This window comes from Emys orbicularis, chromosome 2, assembly GCF_028017835.1.
Source record: "Emys orbicularis isolate rEmyOrb1 chromosome 2, rEmyOrb1.hap1, whole genome shotgun sequence".
Lineage (NCBI taxonomy): Eukaryota > Metazoa > Chordata > Testudines > Emydidae > Emys > Emys orbicularis.
Genome location: NC_088684.1, coordinates 203,968,606 through 203,992,098, shown reverse-complemented (window position 1 = coordinate 203,992,098; position 23,493 = coordinate 203,968,606). Strand labels below are relative to the sequence as shown.

Sequence of the window (23,493 nt, the reverse complement as noted above, 5' to 3'; positions counted from 1 at the left end):
TACTTTAATATAAATCTATATAAACCTATTACAATAAACCAAATACTTAAACTATAAGAAAAAAAAAAATATATATATATATATATATGCAAGCAAGCAGGTTAATCCTATAGGCTACAGTTGGCAGACTGTTCAAACTTCCAGTTACATATGGGGTGAACAGTCACATTTTCCCACACTGCACCACAAAGGGCAAGAGAGGCCACATTTCAAGAGGGCACTAGGAAGCTTGGGATATGGTTGTTTGGACATACTGCAGCGTAGATGCTGGAGCCAGGATGCACAGGGATGGTGTCCCTAGCTTCTGTTTGCCAGAAGCTGGGAATCTGCGACAAGGGATGGATCATTTGATGATTCCCTGACTGTTCATTCCCTCTGAAGCACCTGGCATTGGGCACTGTCGGAAGACAGGATACTGGGCTAGATGGACCTTTGGACTGACCCAGTATGGCCGTTCTTATGTTCTTAGGAGCCCTGGGTTCAGGCCTGGTTTAGAAAATTCTTAACCTAGGACTGATAAAAAGACTCTCAAGCACTGACTCAATTTCCACTAACCCTGGGCTTACATTGCAACACAGAGAGACCGAGGGGGATCAGAGGTGCAGTTTTCCCAGTAACTATGATAATCTGGTCCTTTATTAACAAACTGCTACGTCTCTGGACCTTGTATCTAACTGTACCTGTGGTGTTAGTGATTACATTATCTGTAATGGCAGGTCTGTATGGAGAAATTATGGGCATATTGCAGCCAGCTAGGGGATATCCGGGAGGTAATGGACTGACTAGTGTGTATATTCATTTCAAGTTGCTACTGGCATCAGTGGAAAGAGATTCACACAGATTTTTTTCAGGAAAACCATACTTTAAATATACAGATATGCAAAATGTCCTTTTATATATACCCAGGTTACCTCTGCCTACACGGTGCTTTATTTCAGAATCCGCTTCTAGCACTGAACAATACAAAACTGCGTTCTTCTTTGTACTATTTTTGTATGAAAACTGTTGTCCTGCTGCTTGCTGGACTTGTGCATTCCTATATGAAAACCTTTCAGTTGTTGTAAACCCTGCACTGCCCCCTTATTAGTGGCTGGGGGGCTCCATGAAGTGTCCTCATCTTAGGAATCTGCTCCCCTGGTTGGTCAGCCATGATCAGAGGCTGGGTTTCCTGGGGCCGTGAGCCAGAGCAAGTGGGGGGGCCTCCCCACCCCTTCCACTTGCAGTCCCGCCCCCATTCTGGCCCCTCCATCTGTGGCCCCACCCACAGCCATCCATTTCTGCCCCTTCCCCGGGGCCCTGCCCCTGTTCCATCCAGGGTCTTCCTCACTCTGCCCTCCACACTCTGGCCCCGCAACCATTTCGCTACTTTCTGTCCCCCCCACACTGTGGCCCCAAGACCGGAGAAACTTTGTCCCACCCACCACAGCCCCAGGGGGACTGAGAGCTCCCCCAGCCATGAAGCTGTGGCAGGTAGCAAGAGCATCTCCAGTCCTGGGACTGCAGCAGGGATCCCAGTGTTGGGGCTTACCCTGCCATGCCTCATGCGTCTGCAGGGGATCAGGGTCGGGGCGATGGGGCTTCTTCCGCTCCACCCAGTGCTTCTGCCGAAGAGCGGGGTTAGGGTGTTGGGGGGCTTCCCCTGCCACCCCCGGCTTCTGGTGGGGACAGGATTGGGGGGGGGCACTGGGGGCTTCTCCTGCTACCCCCGGCTTCTGCCGGGGATGGTGTCGGGGGGAATTGAGGACTTTCCCTGCCACCCCCCGGCTTCTGCTGGGGAGTATGGTCAGGATGTGTGGGGGCTTCCCCCCATGGTGCCCACCCCACGCTGCTGCCAGGGAGCTGGGTTGGGGCACAAGGGCTGGCCCCATCCTGCCCACCCAGTGGCTGGGGCTCCAGGGCCCCCCAGTTGGCCAGGGCCCCTGGGCATGGGCCCCGTAGGCCAGTGGCTAATCCACCACTGGCTATGATGCACATTTGTTACCTTCTTTGGCGAACTGCAAGGCCCACCTTTCTCCCAGGCACTTAAGGTGTATCTAATAAAGCACAAGACACTGTACACATCAGGTTCACACAGGAATTGAATGAGGTTGTTATTGTTATGCTGAGGGGTACGGGTGACTGCTTGGATCACAATCCTCTTTGAGACTGGGTGTGCATGCACCCTTCACTTAAAATAGCTGTAAGAAACACTTAAGGGCCACACTTAAACTAAGGCCTTATTGTCTGCCCAGAAACTAGCATCATGTGGGTGGGGACTTTCTCTGGATATTGTTCTGACCAGGGGCACATGCGTGGGGGCATATGAGTGTGTGTGTGTGTAGGCAGAACACAGAGAAACTGAGAACAGATAGTATAGGGAGAGAAGGAGAGGCAAAAAAGAATGAAAGCCAAGCAGCAGCCTGCGAGCACACTGTCTGACCTGGAAAAAGCTAGAGAAAGAGAGATTTGGGGGCTGGTTATGGCTAGAAGAGGCTTGAGCCTGTAAGCAAAATATATATATATATATAGCCTGCTCCTTTTGGTTTTGGTTCCTCCTATACTTGGAGAAGCAGGACTTTGTACATTCTTTGTAAATAAAGAAGACTGCATCAAAGGAAATACCAGATTCCATTGGTTTCTGGGCCCCGAACTTTGACTAGCCACTCAGGTCAAAAAGAAGCAACACTATATTCAGTTGAAACTACAAGTCAGAATGTGATTGCTCACCTGTTTGTAGGATCTATCAGCCATCAGCTCATCTGAATCTCACAATATTAATGTGGCACATTTTCACTGTGGTCATTAATTCCATAGTCAGAAACTTATTTTGTTTTGCTCTAACCATTTTTACGCTGATTTTTTCCTGTTGCTGTCGGGTAAGTTATCAGGAGTTGATTGCCCTTTTTACATGTCTAAATTACAAGGGCATAATTCAATCCTAAACCAACATGATTCAGGACTATGTCCTTTTCCATTGCATCTCTGATGCCCCTGTGCATTATCAAGCTCCTTTACACTTTTGTATCTCTAGTGGCAGCGTCCATTGACACAGGTATCTTTATCACTTTGCAATTTCAGCTTCTGACAGTAATGGTTTATGGATGTGTTTGGTGCATAAGTGACAGACAGATCTCTCATATAAAACCCATTTAAAGAGTCTGTAAAATCAGTGTTCCAAGGACTTCCTATATAAACTCTGATGCGCTCCCTTGCCCGCCTGTCACCCTCCTGATGTACAATTTTTTTCTGCGATTTACTTTAGAGTTTAAATGGTCTGGGGGGAAAAAGGTCCAAGTTCTTTAACATTTTTATCAATTTTTTTTCTGGCATCACAAGGTAAAAGAAAAAGTGTATAGTCCTCCTTTTGGAAAAGTATTTTCTCTGCTTACATTGTCAGCTATGGCTATGTCATTAATAATAAAATATTGTTCCAAGCACTTGGCATAAACTGCTCCCTGTTTCCTATAAGTCATTGAAAACTTCTGCCTCTCCAGTGAAAGCTATTGCTCTACAACACTTATGACTTAATTACGGCTTAATTATGGCTACAATTGCTTAAAAAAAAATACTTGTTCTGCTAAAATTGCCAAAGTCCAAAAATTCCTAACTACAAAAAACATTAAAAACTAACCCTGGTTAAAAAAAAAAAAAATTATACACTGGCAAAAAAAAAAAAACTTGTAAAACTCATGCTTAAAAATATGGTATTCATTAAATTTTAAAATTTATTCTACAGGTTGCGCCCTGTGTTTTTAAATACGTACCTTCAGCATGTATTGCCCTCCCTAATTAAATTTTAAATAACAAATGCCAGGGCACCTTGTTGCCACTGCCCCTGCCATTTCCTCCATTACACTATTTCCCCTGTAAAACATCCAAATACAAACAATGCCATATATCTAATAAAACCCAATGGCCAAAGCCTTCACATCTTAGTAATTTATTTAAATATTGTTTAAAACAAATTTTTAAGGTTCAAAATATCCCATATAAGCAAACAATTAAGTAAAAAAAAACTGGTCAAAAAATAAAAGCATATAATATCATTACAAATAAGCTTCAAAAATTTAAAATTAAGGTTTTATAATAGGGTTAATATAATGGCCATTCCAAAAATCTGTAGTATATCAAAAAAAGGGGGTCCTTATTGTTTTGGTTACCCAATTAGTAAATAATCAAACTCATACTCAAAAAGTGTGTTCTGCCACTAAAAATTTTACCTTTACTAAAATAATCCCAGTAACTAATAATTTAACCTGTACCATATTACAATATACCCCTTCCTATGCTATTAATGTTAATGCCTCTCAAAAGTATCTAAAAATATTTAAACAATAAATGTAATATAATGCTATCCCCCAAAAAATGTACTAAAACATCAAACAACAGTAATTAATGCCCCATTAAAAACTGTAAAATTTACCCTGCCCCTAGCCAGTTTTCAAATCACTTCCATGTATCCAAAGTGCTCCAAAAAAGCTGCTATTGGCTAGCACAGCAAAGGGCACAAATATAAGTCTCCTCTAAAAAAAAAAATTTAGCTAAACGCTTATAAAATGGTGCAAATAGTGCAGCAGCAATTTAAAATATTCTTAAGGGCCAACAACATAATAAAAAATTAGGGTAACTAAAAAAGGCCACTGGTATTATTACTAAAGCACAGCTAATCCAGATGCAAGCTAAAGTTAGAAAATTACATGTTATTCTGCCCTTAGTTCAATAACCCAAAAGTTGCTAACAAAAATAATATTAAATATCACTAAGGCAAAAAAAATTGCAGTAAAATTTGGCATGTTCCAAAATTCAAAATTTCCTAAATACCCAACTAATGGCCATTCAAAATAATCTCAAGCATAAGGTGTGGCCCACTGCCCTTACAAACACTTCCGAAGTACCATCTAATCTGTGGCCATAAAAACATTCTTAAAAATTTTCTAGGTAAAAGTGCAAACGTTCACAGTGCTCCTTCCAAGCATACAAGCCGGTAAAAAAAATGTAGGCTCCCACATACCAAATCCTGCCGGGCCCATAAAAAAATGCATGTAAAACTAAATTATTCACCGTAATATCTAAAAAATTAAACCACCTGGTAATGCCTAGCCAATTTATTAGTAGTGCTCCTAAAATAACACCTAATATTTAAATTAAAATAAAAAAATCAGTAAACAATTTGGCCCTTAAAACCCCCGCAGCTTTAATGTATAAAAAAATTAAAGCAAGTAAAAGTTGTCACAGTGTTTAACAACGTTTAATAAAAAAAATATAAAACAAAAAACTACCCTAACAAAACACCTACTCTTTCAAGCTAATAATAGTTGTATGTATATTAAGGCCAGCACTTTGCAAAATATACATTTTAAGCTCACCACTGCTGCAGGCAGTCGTATTATTTACTGGCCTGCAAATAAAATCCTACAATCAGCCCTTAAATTTCAAATACCTTTTAATTAAAGTACTTTAGTGCCTAATCAATTTCAAAATTTGCTTTCACTATTACCAAAGGTTCAAAAAATCTCTAAATTACAAGGGCAAATTCACATGCTTCAAAATATATATCAAGTTAAAAAGTATGCCTTTCATACAACTTATAAAATATCTACTTTATGTACTAAATATAATGTATTGTGCCGTGTAACTAAAACTATACAACAACCCCATCATATTATTACTATAAAAATATTACTGCTTTTATTGTTGTTGTCTAGTTTAAAATTGTTATTGTTGTTATAAAAAACGTAATAATAATAATACTTTTAATGTCCATGCTAATCATGCATTGTCATTGCATCCAATCAAAACCCCTAAAGTTAAAGTATTTAATCTAAAATCTAAAATCCAGGGCTTAATGCAAATAAAATTTTAAAATGTTAGTTGTGCTAAAAGCACAAAAGAGGGGGGTGTGGAAGTAGAAAAAAAAATAAGAGGGATTTGAAAAAAATTTCAAATCCACGCAGTCTCCTTATGTAAGCAAAAGTCAGGCTAGCTGTAACCCTAATAACGCAAAATTTCTAAAAGCAAAAATTGTGTAAGGCAAGTAAAAAAAAAACTGTGTAAAAAGTTATTGCAACCTTATGTTAAATAAGTATAAAATTTAAACTGTAGTCTAAATAAAGGTAAAAAAAATAAAATATCAAAATAACCTATGTATAAACAAAATGCAGCTGTTGCCCATTATTGTATGTAACAAAGATATAAATGCTTGCTATAATTGTTTACCTAAAAAAAACAACCTGTTTTGCTCTCTCCCTCCACGCAATTGCTAAAAATAATAAAGTATCTAACTTGCTGCACCCAACCTAAAAGTAAAAACTCTGTTTTTCTCCAACACTCTCGCTGTTTGTTTTCTCTCTCCTTTTCAGTGTAATAAATGCTAAGACTTACCCAACTGTGTGTCTATCAAACATTCATGGCAGGGACATCAAGTTCTGCAGATTGCAGAGGCCTTGGTGGTTAAGCAGGAGAAGCGAAGAGCAGAAGCTAAGCTCCATTGCTGGGGCTGCATTCAGTAGGAGAGGAGCTACCAGAACCAAGATGAAGTAGCCATGGCTGGGGTGTTGTTAGGAGAACAGCGGCCCACCTGAGAGACAGCAGGAATGAAAAGTGAAAGAATTAATTCTGGGAGATAGATGGAAAGGTGTCTGAATAGGGAGGAAGGAATTTGGGGGCAGAAATAAAGGCTATATCCTAGGTGCCAGATCCTTGGACCTGATATGGCTCTCTGCACCTCTCCAATAGGTACTGTAAAGCCACCTTAACCAGCTTCCCATTGGGGGCCATTGCAGCCTAATCTACAAGCAGCAGCAACTCTAAATAGCAGCTGGGGAAAATACTGGCCAGGATAAAGATATAAAGGGCTGCAAAACTCTCTTTACTTCCACCTTCCCCAGCAATGCTGGGTGCTGCTGTGTGCTGCTCCAGCATAAGTGAAGACCTAACCATCAAAAGGCGCTAACAAATTTCTTCCTGTTGCACCAAAATCATCAAGTGATAGTGATTTGGTTTCAAAGTCATGTGCTAACGCATCATTGACAAAACTGCATATCTCTATGGAAGAATTAGGTCAAACTGACAATGTCTTATCTGCAGTTACTGAAGGCGTAATACTTTCCGTAGGTACACATTCAGCTAAGGCAAGCAGTTTCCAAGCAAACGTTGTTGATGCAAATACAGATAAATTATAGAACTTGTATCCTATAAGACAAATGGCCTATTTTTACATGACAAAGAACAAAGTATAAAATCTCTCTCACAAAACTGTAACCACAGAACACTGGTTTAATAACCCCAAACTGGTTGAATTATTTTCCTGGATTTGAATGTGCCCTCTGTGAACCTTGTTGACTGTTTGCTGATAGAAATCATTCATCTACTCATGATGTATGATACGTGGGAGTATGTAATTCGAAGGAATTATCCTGAAAGATCATAGACCATGAAGCATCACTTGCTCATTTTACAGCATATGTGACTTGATTAGTGGCGGCGGAATAAGACTGTGAAAGAACACTGGGAATTACAAATAGAGAAGGAAGTCAATACACAGAAACAGATATTTAGCATATTGCTGGCTTTACCTTGGCTACATGCAATTTGGTTTTCAGAGGTGACATAACGAAATATGTAGGATTTCATTTTAAATTAATAATACAATTATCATTAACTATAACCCTAGACTGAGGCAGCTAATTGACAAGCTAGCAGTTGTGCAAAATGTCTTAGCTATGTCATACATAATGGGCTCTGTTACTACCTAAAAAAGAGCAGCATGAGATTGTACATTAAAATAAAAAAAGCAAACAGAATTCTATGTCATCATGATGGAGATTAAATTAAACCAAGCATTTCAATATGCAACTGCACTGACAGGGCCCTGAAAGACCTATAGAAATGAAATGAAATAAAGGACCAAGAGTTCTACTGTGCAACTAATTAATGAGAAAGGCTTGAAATTGTCAAAATTTCAAACCAGGTTTATGCTGATACAACAGCTGTCTAAAAGGCCCTCTCTATAAATCTCTTAGTGGCTCCACACAGCCTGCACCTGTCTTTCCACCTCTAACTATGCTCTGCCCACTCTTCCTTTAGCTCCTGCCCCATCCTGCTCGTCTCTCTCTAACCCTACTTCTTCCTCTGTTTTGTGCAGTTAACATCTTAACTTTATTCCCCTTTCCCACCAGCTGTTTTCATTAACTCTGCCTCTTCTTATTCCTCCTCTTCCTTTTTTCCACTTTCACTAATCTTCCCCTCGTCAGCATGTCTCCCACCTTTTCCTGTTAGCAACTGAAGGCAATTGTGCTTTTGACCTCTACTGCATGCCTGTGCTCTCCTCCTTCACCTTTCGCCCTCAGTACCCTGCCAGCTTTCCACTGAGAAGGTCTAGAGCTGCTGATGTTCTGAAAACTGCAACAGAAGATCTTATGGTTCACTGAAACCAATCTAAATAGGTTAAGGAGACTCACTTCTTTTGCACAGAGTAGGGACTCTGACCTAAAATTTGAAGGCAAGAGATTACAGTTTTAAATAACACTTTAACCAACTTTGTGAAGAGAGCGATTAACAGATCTTGAATAATTCCAAGATGCAATTTTCAAGAAAAATTCATGTCATAACAAACCAACTGAAAAAGACAGGTTTCAGAGTAGCAGCCGTGTTAGTCTGTATCCGCAAAAAGAACAGGAGTACTTGTGGCACCTTAGAGACTAACAAATTTATTAGAGCATAAGCTTTCGTGGGCCACAACCCACTTCTTCGGATGCATCCGAAGATGCATCTGTTCTTCTTTCAACTGAAAAAGAGCCATCTTAGTTTCAACTTTCAGTTCCCAGCACTTCTGATATCAGCCACTGATAATGTTTACAAGGTGGCAAATTGATTGTCTACCCCCCATATCCTTATTTTTGGAATCACAAGTATCCAAAGTGCACAGAAACTGGACATAGATTAGAAAGATAAGCGATAGAGTATTAGCCCTTGGTCTGAGCCTGTCTTAGCTCTGCCTCTGGGTATCATCTAGCGGTCACACTAGGAGCCCTGCCATGGCATCTCCCTTCTGTACTGTTATTTGGTGCTCTATGGCCCCTCTGTGCAGCTTCAGATCCTGTGGCTGAGTACAAGACCCAGGTACCTGCACAGCATCGCTAGTTAAAGCTTCTCCCGTAACCTTGTCCCCTGCTCTTGTTCCGCTGCTACTGGCTCAGCTCCCCAGGCCACTGGTCCTGGCACCTCTTTTCCTCTGCCGTGTTTGCTCTGCTGGGTCTTTGGCAATTATGGGTCTCTTGTAGCCCCATCCTGTGGCTATATGCAGCCTCTCTGCTGGGTTACTCTCCCATTCTCTGCCCTAGTCTAAAACTGCTGCTTCCTCAAACCTTTCAGGGACTGCTTCTTGGACTACCGCCCTGAGATCAGCTCCCAGGCTGCTGCCTCCCATACAAAATAGCCATCTTCTTCTTTTTCTGATTCTAACGTCCGTGTTTCTTTTCCTGGTCACAGTGGAACACAGTGTCCTCCGTTATTATTAGCTATTTAATTCCAGTAGCTCCCACAGTATAATAGGATCTTTCTAAACAGAAATGAAGGCATGTGTGGTATTCGGTGAGTGACAGAGAGTCTAGGCAGAGGGCTGTGAAGCTCTTGGTATGCACAGCCAGTTAGAATAAAGTAGATCTCTGGCAAACACCTTAAAGCGCTGTGCAATCTCTGAACACCACAGCATGGAGTCATGGCCCCTGCCCCAAGAAGCTGACTGGCTAGATGCTGACTGGAGTCCTTTTCCCTCTCCGAGAGACCTGTGGTCCAATTCTTTCCAAGGCGTTATAGGGAAGGAAGACCATCTAGTAGTGAGCCATTGGGTTTATGCCATTATTAATTGTTTATTATAGTACCTACAGTCTGCTGGACAATTTACAGGCAGATATTAAGATAAAAGGTTCTTGCCCCAAAGAAACGACGTTCTAATTGGACATCAGACGAAAGGAGAGGGAGGGAACACCAAAATCAAAATATTAGTTCCACAGTTTTTCCACACATATTTTTATTCTACTTCTGATAACAGTTTATAAGCCTCCTTGACAAAGTGGATTTAAAGGAGGAGCATGAAAGAGAGGACAACTCCAGAACAAGGTTTTTCAGGGTACGTCTACACTACGAAATTAGGTCGAATTTATAGAAGACGGTTTTATAGAAATCGGTTTTATACAGTCGATTGTGTGTGTCCCCACATAAAATGCTCTAAGTGCATTAAGTCGGCGGACTGCGTCCACAGTACCGAGACTAGCGTCGACTTCCGGAGCGTTGCACTGTGGGTAGCTATCCCACAGTTCCCGCAGTCTCCGCCGCCCATTGGAATTCTGGGTTGAGCTCCCAATGCCTGATGATGCAAAAACAGTGTTGCGGGGGATTCTGGGTACATGTCGTCAGGCCCCTCCCCCTCCGTCAGAGCAACGGCAGACAATCGATTCGCGCCTTTTTACCTGGGTTACCTGTGCAGACAACATACCACGGCAAGCATGGAGCCCGCTCAGCTCAGCTCAGCTCACCGTCACCATATGTCATCTGGGTGCTGGCAGACGTGGGGCTGCATTGCTACACAGCAGCAGCTCCTTGCCTTTTGGCAGTGGATGGTGTATTACGATTGATATCCGTCATCGTTGTACTCCTCAGTGAGTTCAATCAGAGGCACCTGGGCAGACATGTTTTGTCTCCTGGCCTATTGAACCGTCTTGACGATGATGGCTAGCAGTCGTAGTACATCATTTTCTGCCAAGCACCCAGAAGATGCCGATGGCTATCAGTCATGCTGCACCATCTGCTGCCAGCTTAAGATGTAAAAAATAGATGGACCAGATTTGTTCTGTATTCATTTGCTTCCCCCTCCCTCCGTGAAATCAACGGCCTGCTAAACCCAGGGTTCTGAGTTCAATCTGGGGGGGGGGGAGGGCATTCTGTGTGACAGTTGTTTGTGTTTCTCCCTGATGCACAGCCACCTTTGTTGATTTTAATTCCCTGTACCTGTAAGCCATGTCGTCACTCGCCCCTCCCTCCCTTCCTCCCTTCCTCTGTCAGACAATAGTTTCGTGCCTTTTTTCAGCCCAGACGCCATAGCACTGGGATCATGGAGCCCGCTCAGATCACCGCGGCAATTATGAGCACTATGAACACCACGCGCATTGTCCTGGAGTATATGCAGAGCCAGAACATGCCAAAGCAAAACCAGGCGAGGAGGCGATTGCAGCAATTGCATCGCGGCGACGAGAGTGATGAGGAAATTGACATGGACATAGACCTCTCACAAAGTACAGGCCCCAGCAATGTGCAAATCATGGTGTTACTGGGGGAGGTTGATGGCGTGTAACGCCGATTCCGGGCCCGGGAAACAAGCACAGACTGGTGGGACCGCATCGTGTTGCAGGTGTGGGACGATTCCCAGTGGCTGCGAAACTTTCGCATGCGTAAGGGCACTTTCATGGAACTTTGTGACTTGCTTTCCCCTGCCCTGAAGCACCAGAATACCAGGATGAGAGCAGCCCTCACAGTTGAGAAGCGAGTGGCGATAGCCCTGTGGAAGCTTGCAATGCCAGACAGCTACCGGTCAGTCGGGAATCAATTTGGAGTGGGCAAATCTACTGTGGGGGCTGCTGTGATCCAAGTAGCCAACGCAATCAAAGACCTGCTGATATCAAGGGTAGTGACTCTGGGAAACGTGCAGCTCATAGTGGATGGCTTTGCTGCAATGGGATTCCCAAACTGTGGTGGGGCGATAGACGGAACCCATATCCCTATCTTGTCACCGGAGCACCAAGCCACCGAGTACATAAACCGCAAGGGGTACTTTTCAATGCTGCTGCAAGCCCTGGTGGATCACAAGGAACATTTCACTAACATCAACGTGGGATGGCCGGGAAAGGTACATGATGCTCGCGTCTTCAGGAACTCTGGTCTGTTTCAAAAGCTGGAGGAAGGGACTTTCTTCCCGGACCAGAAAATAACAGTTGGGGATGTTGAAATGCCTATCGTTATCCTTGGGGACCCAGCCTACCCCTTAATGCCATGGCTCATGAAGCCGTACACAGGCAGCCTGGACAGGAGTCAGGACCTGTTCAACTATAGGCTGAGCAAGTGCCGAATGGTGGTGAAATGTGCATTTGGACGTTTAAAAGCGCGCTGGCGCAGTTTACTGACTCGGATAGACCTCAGCGAAGCCAATATTCCAATTGTTATTGCTGCTTGCTGTGCACTCCACAATATATGTGAGAGTAAGGGGGAGACATTTATGGCGGGGTGGGAGGTTGAGGCAAATCGCCTGGCTGCTGATTACATGCAGCCAGACACCAGGGCGGTTAGAAGAGTACAGCAGGGCGCGGTGCGCATCAGAGAAGCTTTGAAAATTAGTTTTGTGACTGGCCAGGCTACAGTGTGAAACTTCTGTTTGTTTCTCTGTTTGATGAACCCTCCCACCCCCCCCACCCCGGTTCACTCTACTTCCCTGTAAGCTAACCACCCTCCCCTCCCCCCTTCGAGCATCGCTTGCAGAGGCAATAAAGTCATTGTTACTTCACATTCATGCATTCTTTATTAATTCATCACACAACTAGGGGGATAACTGCCAAGGTAGCCCGGGAGGGGTGGGGGAGGAGGGAAGCGCCGAGTGGGGTGGTGGAGGAGGGAAGGACAAGGACACACTGCAGTTTAAAACTTTAAAACTTTAAAACTTTAACTCTTGTTGAAGGCCAGCCTTCTGATGCTTGGGCAATCATCTGGGGTGGAGTAGCTGGGTGGCCGGAGGCCCTCCCACTGGGTTCTTGGGCGACTGGGTGAGGAGGCTATGGAACTTGGGGAGGAGGGCTGTTGGTTACACAGGGGCTGTAGCGGCGGTCTCTGCTCCTGCTGCCTTTCCTGCAGCTCAACCATACGCTGGAGCATTTCAGTTTGATGCTCCAGCAGCCGGAGCATCGACTCTTGCCTTCTGTCAGCAGGCTGATGTCACCTATCCTCTTCAGCCCGTCACTTGCTCTCTTCAGCCCGCCACCTCTCCTCTCATTCATATTGTGCTTTTTTGCACTCTGACATTGACTGCCTCCACGCATTCTGCTGTGTTCTGTGAGCGTGGGAGGACATCTGGAGCTCCGAGAACATATCATCCCGAGTCTGCCGTTTTCTCCTTCTAATCTTCACTAGCCTCTGTGAAGGAGAAACATTTGCAGCTGGTGGAGGAGAAGGGAGAGGTGGTTAAAAAAGACACATTTTAGAGAACAATGGGTACACTCTTTCACATTAAATTTTGCTGTTCACATTACACAGCACATGTGCTTTCGTTACAAGGTCGCATTTTTCCTCTTATATTGAGGGCCTGCCGGTTTGGTGTGAGAGATCACTCGCGCAGTGCCAGGCAACAGAATTCGGCTTGCAGGCAGCCATGGTAAGCCACAGTCTTTTGGCTTTTTTAACCTTCATAACATGTGGGAATGGTTTCAAACAGCAGCGCCCTCATTTCCCATACCAAGGACCCGTTGGGTTGGCCATTTAAAATGGGTTTGCAATGTAAAAGGAGGGGCTGCGATTTCCGGGTTAACATGCAGCACAAACCCAACTCCCCCCCCCCCCCCACACACACACCCCCAATTCTCTGGGATGATCACTTCACCCCTCCCCCCTACCGCGTGGCTAACAGCGGGGAACATTTCTGTTCAGCCGAGCAGGAACGGGCACCTCTGAATGTCCCCTTAATAAAATCACCCCATTTCAACCAGGTGACCGTGAATGATATCACTCTCCTGAGGATAACAAAGAGAGATAAGGAATGGATGTTGTCTGCATGCCAGCAAACACCGGGACCATACGCTGCCATGCTTTGTTATGCAATGATTCCAGACTATGTGCTACTGGCCTGGCGTGGTAAAGTGTCCTACCATGGCAGACGGGATAAGGCAGCCCTCCCCAGAAACCTTTTGCAAAGGCTTTGGGAGTACATGAAGGAGAGCTTTCTGGAGATGTCCCTGGAGGATTTCCACTCCATCCCCATACACGTTAACAGACTTTTCCAGTAGCTGTACTGGCCGCGATTGCCAGGGCAAATTAATCATTAATCATTAAACACGCTTGCTTTTAAACCATGTGTAATATTTACAAAGGTACACTCACCAGAGGTCCCCTGTGTGCCCTCAGGGTCTGGGAGCATGCCTTGGGTGAGTTCAGGGGTTACTGGTTCCAGGTCCAGGGTGATAAACATATCCTGGCTGTTGGGGAAACCGGTTTCTCCGCTTCCTTGCTGTGAGCTATCTTCATTGTCTTCATCATCATCATCTTCCGCATACCCCGAACCCGCTTCCCTGTTGCGTGATTCTCCGTTGATGGAGTCAAAGCACACGGTTGGGGTAGTGGTGGCTGCACCCCGTAGAATGGCATGCAGCTCCGCGTAGAAGCGGCATGTTTGCGGCTCTGCCCCAGACCTTCCGTTTGCCTCTCTGGCTTTGTGGTAGGCTTGCCTTAGCTCCTTAATTTTCACGCGGCACTGCTGTGCGTCCCTGTTATGGCCTCTGTCCTTCATGGCCTTTGAGACTTTTTCTAATATTTTGCCATTTCGTTTACTGCTATGGAGTTCAGCTAGCACTGATTCGTCTCCCCATATGGCGAGCAGATCCCGTACCTCCCGTTCGGTCCATGCTGGAGCTCTTTTGCGATCCTGGGACTCCATCATGGTTACCTATGCTGATGAGCTCTGCGTGGTCACCTGTGCTCTCCACGCTGGGCAAACAGGAAATGAAATTCAAAAGTTCGCAGGGCTTTTCCTGTCTACCTGGTCAGTGCATCTGAGTTGAGAGCGCTGTCCAGAGCGGTCACAATGAAGCACTGTGGGATAGCTCCCGGAGGCCAATGACGTCGAATTCCGTCCACACTACCCCAAATCCGACCCCCTAAGGCCGATTTGATCGCTAATCCCCTCGTCGGAGGTGGAGTAAAGAAACCGGTTTAAAGGGCCCTTTAAGTCGAAAAAAGGGGCTTCGTCGTGTGGACGTGTCCAGGCTTAATTCGGTTTAACTCTGCTAAAGTCGACCTAAATCATAGTGTAGACCAGGCCTCAGAGGCATTTTTGACCAAACAAATTTCCTTCAATTCTAACATCACACAAAATCTGAAGTGTCAGTAGCACTCAAAAGTCATGATGTATGTGCGAGTGTAAATGTACCCTGTTTTTGTGCATGCCAAGTGTCTGTTTCATACAGACCTGAATGCAATGCCAGTGCCCTGTCTAAGGTTTGGAACTCTTTTGAAAGCTTAGGACACAGCTTGGGTGAGCAGGATATGGCTGCAGTGGTGTTTGGAGCTGCTGAAATACTCTCCAGCAGTGGGCTTTTGTAAAGTGTTGATTTCATTTTTGCAAGAATGTGAATAAAATGCTCCTGCTTGAAACAGCACCATTGTCTGGGAGTGTAACAAGAGCACATTTACTACATTGCAAAGGTCAAGTTCTTCTCTTGGATGAGTACATCGGTGCTATTGTCATTTATATATGGACTGCATGCACTTGTGTTTCCAAGATCAGAATTTGATCCTACATTTAAAAAGCACCACAAACTTTAATCAACTTCCAATGTGACTTCTCCTCCTTGACTTTTTGCTCTTCTTGGTAGCATTACTTAATAGGAAGGGTGATTGTCTCACAGGAGGGAGAGAAGATGTCTTCTCATCCCAGAGAATTAAATGATTGCACAATAGGCAGAGAGATGCAAGTGTTGCTGTCATATCTGTTGCTTATTGTTATGTTTTTGCACACCAAACTTTTAATATTATTCCCTCCCCTTTAATTAGTACATTCCTCTGAACTTTGGCAACCCTGACTGTGACATACAACCCAGAATTTTTCCATCAGCAAAATTAAAAGTTACATTGGGGTAGAAGTTAATCAAGGAATTGCCTTTCCCAGGGAAATGCTGAAGCTTCTAGAAGAGGCCTGGCTCAGTACCTTACCATTTACAGTGAGAGACATGATGGAAACTCTGTGCTTTGAGTCAGTGTTTGGGTCTGTGGCCCGGATTCATCCTTCATCCACCACTGGCATTCTGTCTGTTTTGTTTTACAGTAGAACTTTTCTAATTCACTCTTCACTAATGTAGATACCTTATTTCACACTAAACAATGCCATTCTCTTCCCATATCTCAAAGATGTAATAGAGGGCTGTAGTCAGGTCTCTATTTACTTCTGCCAAAGACCTCATTATTCTTACAGAACATAATACAGATAATTTACTGACCTAACAAGCAACACTGTAATAAGTTATAGAACAGAAAAAAGAGTACATTTGTGATGCAGAATCCTCTGCTTTATTATTACATTTTGGTCACTAACTTGCTAAATAACAAAATCTAGTAACTCACAGTAGGTTATATAATTAGTCAAACAACACAACAAGTTTCTATCCATCTGTAATCATGCTGGCCTGTCCTACCAACCCCAGAAGGACTGACATCACACCCCAAGTCTTTCAAGCCCTTCCTGAAGGGCCCAGATTTATTAATTCAAACTAGGGCTGTCAAACGGTTTAAAAAATTAATCATGATTAATCGCAAGATTTTTTTAAAATCGTGATTGATCATAGTTTTAATTGCACTGTTAAACAATAATACAATACCATTTATTTAAATATTTTGGGTGTTTTCTACATTTTCCAATATACTAATTTAAACTACAACACAGAATACAAAGTGTACAGTGCTCACTTTATATTATTATTTTTGATTACAAATATTTGCACTGTAAAAGAAGATAAACAAAAGAAATAGAATTTTTCAATTCAGCTCATACAAGTACTGTAGTGCAATCACTTTATCGTGAAAGTGCAACTTACAAATGTAGATTTTGTTTGTTACATAACTGCACTCAAAAACAAAACAGTGTAAAACTTTAGAGCCTAAATGTCCACTCAGTCCTACTTCTTAGTCAGCCAATCACTAAGACAAGCAAGTTTGTTTACATTTACAAGAGATAATACTGTCTGCTTCTTATTTACAATGTCACCTGAAAGTGAGAATAGGCATTCGCATGGCACTGTTGTAGCTGGCATTTACATGCCAGATATGCTAAACATTTGTATGCCCCTTCATGCTTCACCCTCCATTCCAGAGGACATGCTTCCATGCTGATGACGGGTTCTGCTCGATAGCTATCCAAAGCAGTGCGGACTGACACATGCTCATTTTCATCATCTGAGTCAGATGCCAGCAACAGAAGGTTGATTTTCCTTTTTGGTGGTTTGAGTTCTGTAGTTTCCGAAAGAATCAGAGTGTTGTTCTTTTAAGACTTCTGACACATCTTGTACCTCTCAGATTTTGGAAGGCATTTCAGATTCTTAAACCTTGAGTCGAATGCTGTAATTATCTTTAGAAATCTCATACTGGTACTGTGATGGCCTCAGACCAGAAGGATATAAGAGAGAGGTCCTTTTGAGCACCGGGACCTGGGCGAGCAGGTCCCTGTTTCCCTGGATAGCCAAACAAAGGCTACCACAGGCCACTTAAGACACCTGATGCCAATTAACCAGTTAAGGCCATCAGGCTAATGGAGACAGCTGGAACCAATCAAGGTCCCACTCATACTGCTTAAAAGCTCTCCTTCCAGTTGCCTGGAAAGAACCCCAGGTGAAAGGAGCCGGAGGAGAGGAAGCGTTGCTGAAGCCTGAGGTAAGAGTGAAGCTAGAAAAAGGGGACCACAGGGAAGTGGCCCAGGGAATCAAAGCAGCTCCAGTGGTGAAGGGGAAGCTGCCAACAGCTGCTACCATTAGGGTCCCCTGGCTGGAACCTGGAATAGAGGGTGGGTCCGGGTTCTCCCCTGCCCCCTGCTCTACAGAGACCCCCTTGAGAGGGGAAGCAGGACTCGGTCCAGACAGGAGGCCAAACTGTGCCTACTAAGCTCAAAGGAGCAACAGAGACTGTGGGGTATTCCCCCTCCCCACCTCCCATACTGGCCTGTGATGAAAGTAGCTCAGTAGGCTGTGACCCTTGCCACTATCCTGAGAAAAGGGAGGTCACATTGAGGGCCTTAGCGAGCTCCTGAGGCCACTGAATCCTCTCAAAAGCGTGGGACCCACCAATACAGGCTCGGAGCTTTGTCACAGTGCCTTCTTTGCATTTTGTCAAATTTGCAATGAAAGTGTTCTTAAATCGAACAACATATGCTGGGTAGTCATCTGAGACTGCTATAACATGAAATAGAATGCAGGTAAAACCAGGAGCAGGAGACATGCAGTTCTCCAGGGAGTTTAGTCACAAATTTAATTAACACATTATTTTGTCGAGCATCATCAGCATGGAAGCATGTCCTCAGGAATGGTGGCCGAAGCATGAAGGGATATAAGAATGTTTACCATATCTGGCACATAAATACCTTGCAATGCCAGCTACAAAAGTCCCATGTGAACACCTGTTTTCACTTCCAGGTGACATTGTAAATAAGTGGGTAGCATTATCTCCCATAAATGTAAACAAACTTGTTTGTTTTAGCGATTTGGCTGAACAAAAAGTAGGACTGAGTGGACTTGTAGGCTCTAAAGTTTTACATTGTTTTGTTTTTGAGTGCAGTTATGTAACAAAAAATCTACATTTGTAAGTTGCACTTTCACGATAAAGAGATTGCACTACAGGACTTGTATGAGGCGACTTGAAAAATACAAATTCTTTTATCTTTTATGCAGTGCAAATATTTGTAATAAAAACAATATAAAATGAGCATTGTACACTTTGTATTCTGTGTTGTAATTAAAATCAAAAGTAGAAAAACATCCAAAATGTTTATAATAAATTTAAATCAATATTCTATTGTTATTTAACAGACCGATTAAAACGGTGATTAATCACAATTAATTTTTTAAATCAAGTTAACTTGTTTTGAATTAATTGTTTGAGTTAACTGATTAATTGACAGCCCTAATTCAAACAAAACCCCACAAAGTACCACAAAGATCACAAGTAAACCTGATTGTCAGGACCCAGAGGCCATTCTGACTCTGCACCTCTCTCTGCTCCAGGGTGACTTACAAGAGCCAAACTCCTTCCCAACGTCTCCCCGCAACTGAGCCTTCTCAGACCTTTTATAGGCTCTCTCTCTCACACACAGACACAACTTCTCTGAGTCTGATAATCAAAGAGGCCTCGCTGGTGCCACATCCCCTAGTCTTTAAAGGAACAGAATTCCCTGCTACACCATCTAACTTGAAAAAGACCAGTCATAAAGACTAGCCTATCCTGGGCAGCTAGTTCCTGTACCTCCCACAAGTTCACACAAAATGCTACTCTATGGCATTTTGGAAACTTTTAGTCCTTAGTGTGGGGTTAGGAAAGTAACACTAGCAGCTCCTTCCTGTAGGTGGGTAGACAAAGCGAGAGTATGCCTACAGGAAGGCTACGAATACATGTTGCTTTCTCTTTACGGTGAGATTGAACACAACGTACCATGCAATGTAGGAAATGAAGAAGGAAGAAAAGAAATCAGGATAATAACGCATTGAGAGGTAACATTGCTTCTTTGTATTTTAGTTACAAATTACAATAGATAGTGACAATATTATTCCCGAGTAATGCAATGATTTTTTGAAAAGCACTGAAACTGTAGGCATGCAATCCTATAATTATCCTGTTTGTAACAACACAAAAGTGTACCTGTACAAAGCTCCTATTGAAATATTAATCATATATACTGGAACATGAATTTAAGTTGAGAGTGAAAAGGCAGAATTATTAATGTTTATTCAACATTCTTAGTCTTTTTTAGTGTACTGTATATCAAAGTTGTCAGTTCTGCAAATTTGACTTGAAATTCTCTCAGTTGTACATTTGTTACCATTTTAAAAAATTTTAAATGTATATTTAAAAGGAATGAAAGGAAAGTCTTTTTCTGAGTCTGGACTGTAACTTATTCAATATAGTATTAAGAGTTTATCTGTCTATTACTTTCTGCATTCCAAGAATGCTTTAACTAGGTTTTAGTAAAAGTTTGGAGTTTATCTGAAAGCATTTTAGGGGTCTGCAAATGAAAAAGTTTGAAACCACTGAGATAGGATATTGTATATATGAGCAGGAATATGTTTAAGAACTGCTAGTTAAACTACATTATTGAAACCAAGTTCCTGAACAATAGGAAGCTGAGCCCAATCTACTATTCTAATCTGTAAACCATTGTTATAAAGTTTATTTTACTTTAAGGCTCATATTTTTAAGAGGTGGGTTTCATGCATGCACACAATTTATATGCAGTTACTGTACTGACGTGTGCAAACTGAGTAACTGCTTGAGAACAGGAAGTTGGGCATCCATCTATCTATTTTTGTGCACAACTGCAATAATTATAAATACACTGCATGCATACATTTATATTTAGCATGTGCAAGTGGACCTATACCTTTTAGAAATTCGGTTCTAAAATAGTTCACAACTATTTCCCACCTCCAAAAATAGAGGGGTGTAGGTAAAATTCTGTAGCTAGAAGATTGAAAGGATAAGGTGATAGGATATGGAGCCATTTATTTCTAGCTTGCTGGCTCTAATTCAGCCTAGGAATCTAGTGACTGAAAGCTGTTACCATCTTCTGGTTCTTCAGTAGCCTAAGTGAAATTAAAATGGTGGTCCACATCATGCACACAAACATGTTTACATATTCCAACAACAGTTTTCATCTTCAAACTTAACTTACATAATAACAGGGTTTTTGTTGTTGCTTTTTAAAATGATGAACAGACACTATCTTGGCTATTCCAACTATTCACATATCAGGAGGGAAATAAGAAAAGAAAAAATGGATCTAAGTACATGTACAAAAAGTTTGTAATTATGCAGCCAGTATAAAAATAACATGTGTGATCTAATGAGTACTATGTATCAGGACCGTGTATTTTTATATTCATAAGATTATATACTTATGTAGAGTACACCATTTTCAAACACAATCCAGGAAATGTTATTTCATGAATTTGTGCCATTCTATAATTTAAAAAAACAAGAGTAGCCATAGAGAAAGCACAGATTAAATGCAGATTTTAAAATGCATCTTCCATTGTTGTATTTTTAGGTAGCCTTGAAAAGAAAAGAAAACTTTCGAGATGTTTAACACAAGCTCAGCACAACAGGATTTTCCCTCCAATGGAACACTGACACAAAACTTGGAGAGACTGCATTTGATTTTGATAACACTATATAGTATCAATCTTGCAGGGGGCATTGCTGGAGTCATTGTGATGGCCCGTCAATTGTTTCAAAGGAATATACAATCTGTGATGACCATCATTATCATCAATCTCATGGTGGTACATTCAATTCTCTTACTCAGCCTTCCTTTCCGCCTTGCCTATTACATTTCATCTGAATGGAAATTCGGGTGGTTCACCTGCAAAATGTTTAGTGCCATGATCTATGCCCACATGTACATCACCTTCATTTTCTATGTAGCTATTATTATAATACGCCTCTTGAGACTGGAATTTCAGAGGTGGTACACTAAAACCTGGATTACTGCTGTCTGGTTTGTGGGAACTTTGGTTATCTTCCCTATTTTTTTGTCATATTATGGCACCTCTAAAAAATATAACCATTCTAAATGCTTTCAGTTCCACAGAGATATTCAGGAGCAGGGTATGATGATTGCAAACTACTGCATGATTGGTATTATGGTGGCAACAGTCTCTGCGCTCTCCATAATCCAATTAGTTGTAATCTTTCAGTTGGCAATGAAGTATTGGCCTGATATGAACTCACATGTGGAATTCAGGGCTCAGATCAAGAGTTTTTTTTTCATCTTGGTAATACTAGTCTGCTTTATACCTCATCATGTATTCAGAATATACTACATCCAGAATTTCTCCCGTGAGGGTGACCATAACCTAGTCCTATACAATGAAATTTTCTTAGCTTTCACAGCACTGTGCTGCTTGGATATGTTATGCTTCATAGCAGGAATAGCCCATTAAATTATGAACTACTGGTACAGCAAACCTTGATTTTGGCTCTTCTTGGAAATAAGAAAACTACTCAAGAGTTTACTGAGTTACAAGGACTACTGACTTTTCCCTATGAGGACAACGTTATTTGGATTTCTATAATTTTCATTCTTTTGTAGCCCAAGGAGACAGAAGTTGTTGGTTCTCATTTTCTATCCTGAGGGTTGAAAAGCCATGATGCATAAGTATTCTTCTAATCTTTGAAGTTGCCTAAGTATATTGGCTTTGCAGCAACACCAAATTTCACCAAGAATTCTCTTTGCTCATCTCTAGTGATTGTTAAGTAGTCAGCCCTTCTCATTTACTCAAAAGAGTTTCTCAGTGAAAATAGCTCACTTTACCCACTAAATCTGCTCTCAGAATTAGCTCATATTGAGGATGATATATAAACATAGAACAACCTCTAACTGGCTAAAGGTTAGGAAGAATTTTTCTCCTGGAGCACATTATTGCAGAATTGTCCATTCTGAGGGTTTTATACCTTCCCCTGAAGCACTTAATACTAGAGACCAAAACAAAAAAAAGTTGCCTTTTCCCCTCATGTGCTTTGCAATAATGTTTTTGAATTAACAAGAAAATGAGCTATGTCCAAAGAGTGGAAAAATGGCACCAGAGGATTGGGAGTGAGGCTTAAATTAAATAGGTGGCTCCAAACCCTCTTTTCTTCTCCTCAGCACATCTATACCAGCTTTTTATTTGTTGTGCCATCTTCCCCTAACTCTGCTCTTACCTTCCTCATTTGAATATGCTAATTGGTAATTTAAATACAGACAGAAAAGGTCAAGCTTTTCAGACATTTGCTCAGTGTCACTTCTACAGCAGGACGGCATCTACTGCTGATACTTCTGGGGTTCTGACCATATGGACTGGAGCTGTAATGCAGTCTCAAGTGGTTTGGTCCTTCAAGAGAACAGTAACCCTGCCACAAGGGAAATATTTTATCAGCCTCCAAAAAAAGAGAAGTAAATCATCTCTCTGATGACTGTTTTTGCTTAATGTTCCTAAGTTGTATTGTTGATTTCCACTGCTGGATGCCGTATTTCTCAGGTTCCCGATATAATTGAAAGTGATACTAGAATAATTTAAGTAAATGAAAATTGTTTCAATCAGCTCTATATGCATGTGTGCATGTGGGGGGTATATGTACAACCATTTGTTTCTACATAGGCTTCCTTCCTCCTCTCCCCTTACACTTCTATCATGTTCCTTGTCAGCCCCTTGTGACCCCGGGGATAGGCCATCAGTGGTTAATAGCCTTCAGTGGTTAATAATAGCACCTTCTCCTGGGGACTTCTGTCTTCTCTTCTCCCTCCCAGGGAGAATGACCTGGGGAGTCATTCCCATTTTTGTCCAGGCGCCCCCGACCAACCTCACTGAGGCCAGCCAGGAGCACCCATGTCTGCCCAGGCGCCCCCAACCGACCTCACTGAGGCCGGCCAGGAGCACCCACGGGACAAGAACGATGGTTACCAGTCATACTGCACCGTCTGCCATCCGCAAGGCAAGGCAAGGCAAGGCAAGGGGATGCTGCTGTGTA

General features: G+C 42.5%; 1 protein-coding gene across 1 annotated transcript; it reads left to right on the top strand.

Annotated features, from left to right (window-relative positions):
• The first annotated feature begins 19,289 nt into the window (after positions 1 to 19,289).
• On the top strand, positions 19,290 to 23,056 carry LOC135874319 (probable G-protein coupled receptor 141). The gene is made up of 2 exons (XM_065399111.1): positions 19,290 to 19,478; positions 21,032 to 23,056. Exon 2 carries the CDS (start codon positions 21,063 to 21,065, stop codon positions 21,924 to 21,926), a length of 864 nt encoding a protein of 287 aa, XP_065255183.1. The 5' UTR covers positions 19,290 to 19,478; positions 21,032 to 21,062; the 3' UTR covers positions 21,927 to 23,056.
• The last annotated feature ends 437 nt before the right edge of the window (positions 23,057 to 23,493 follow it).

Coding starts and splice junctions, on each gene's coding strand:
- LOC135874319 (XM_065399111.1), top strand. CDS start 21,063: ATGTTTAACACAAGCTCAGCACAACAGGATTTTCCCTCCAATGGAACA.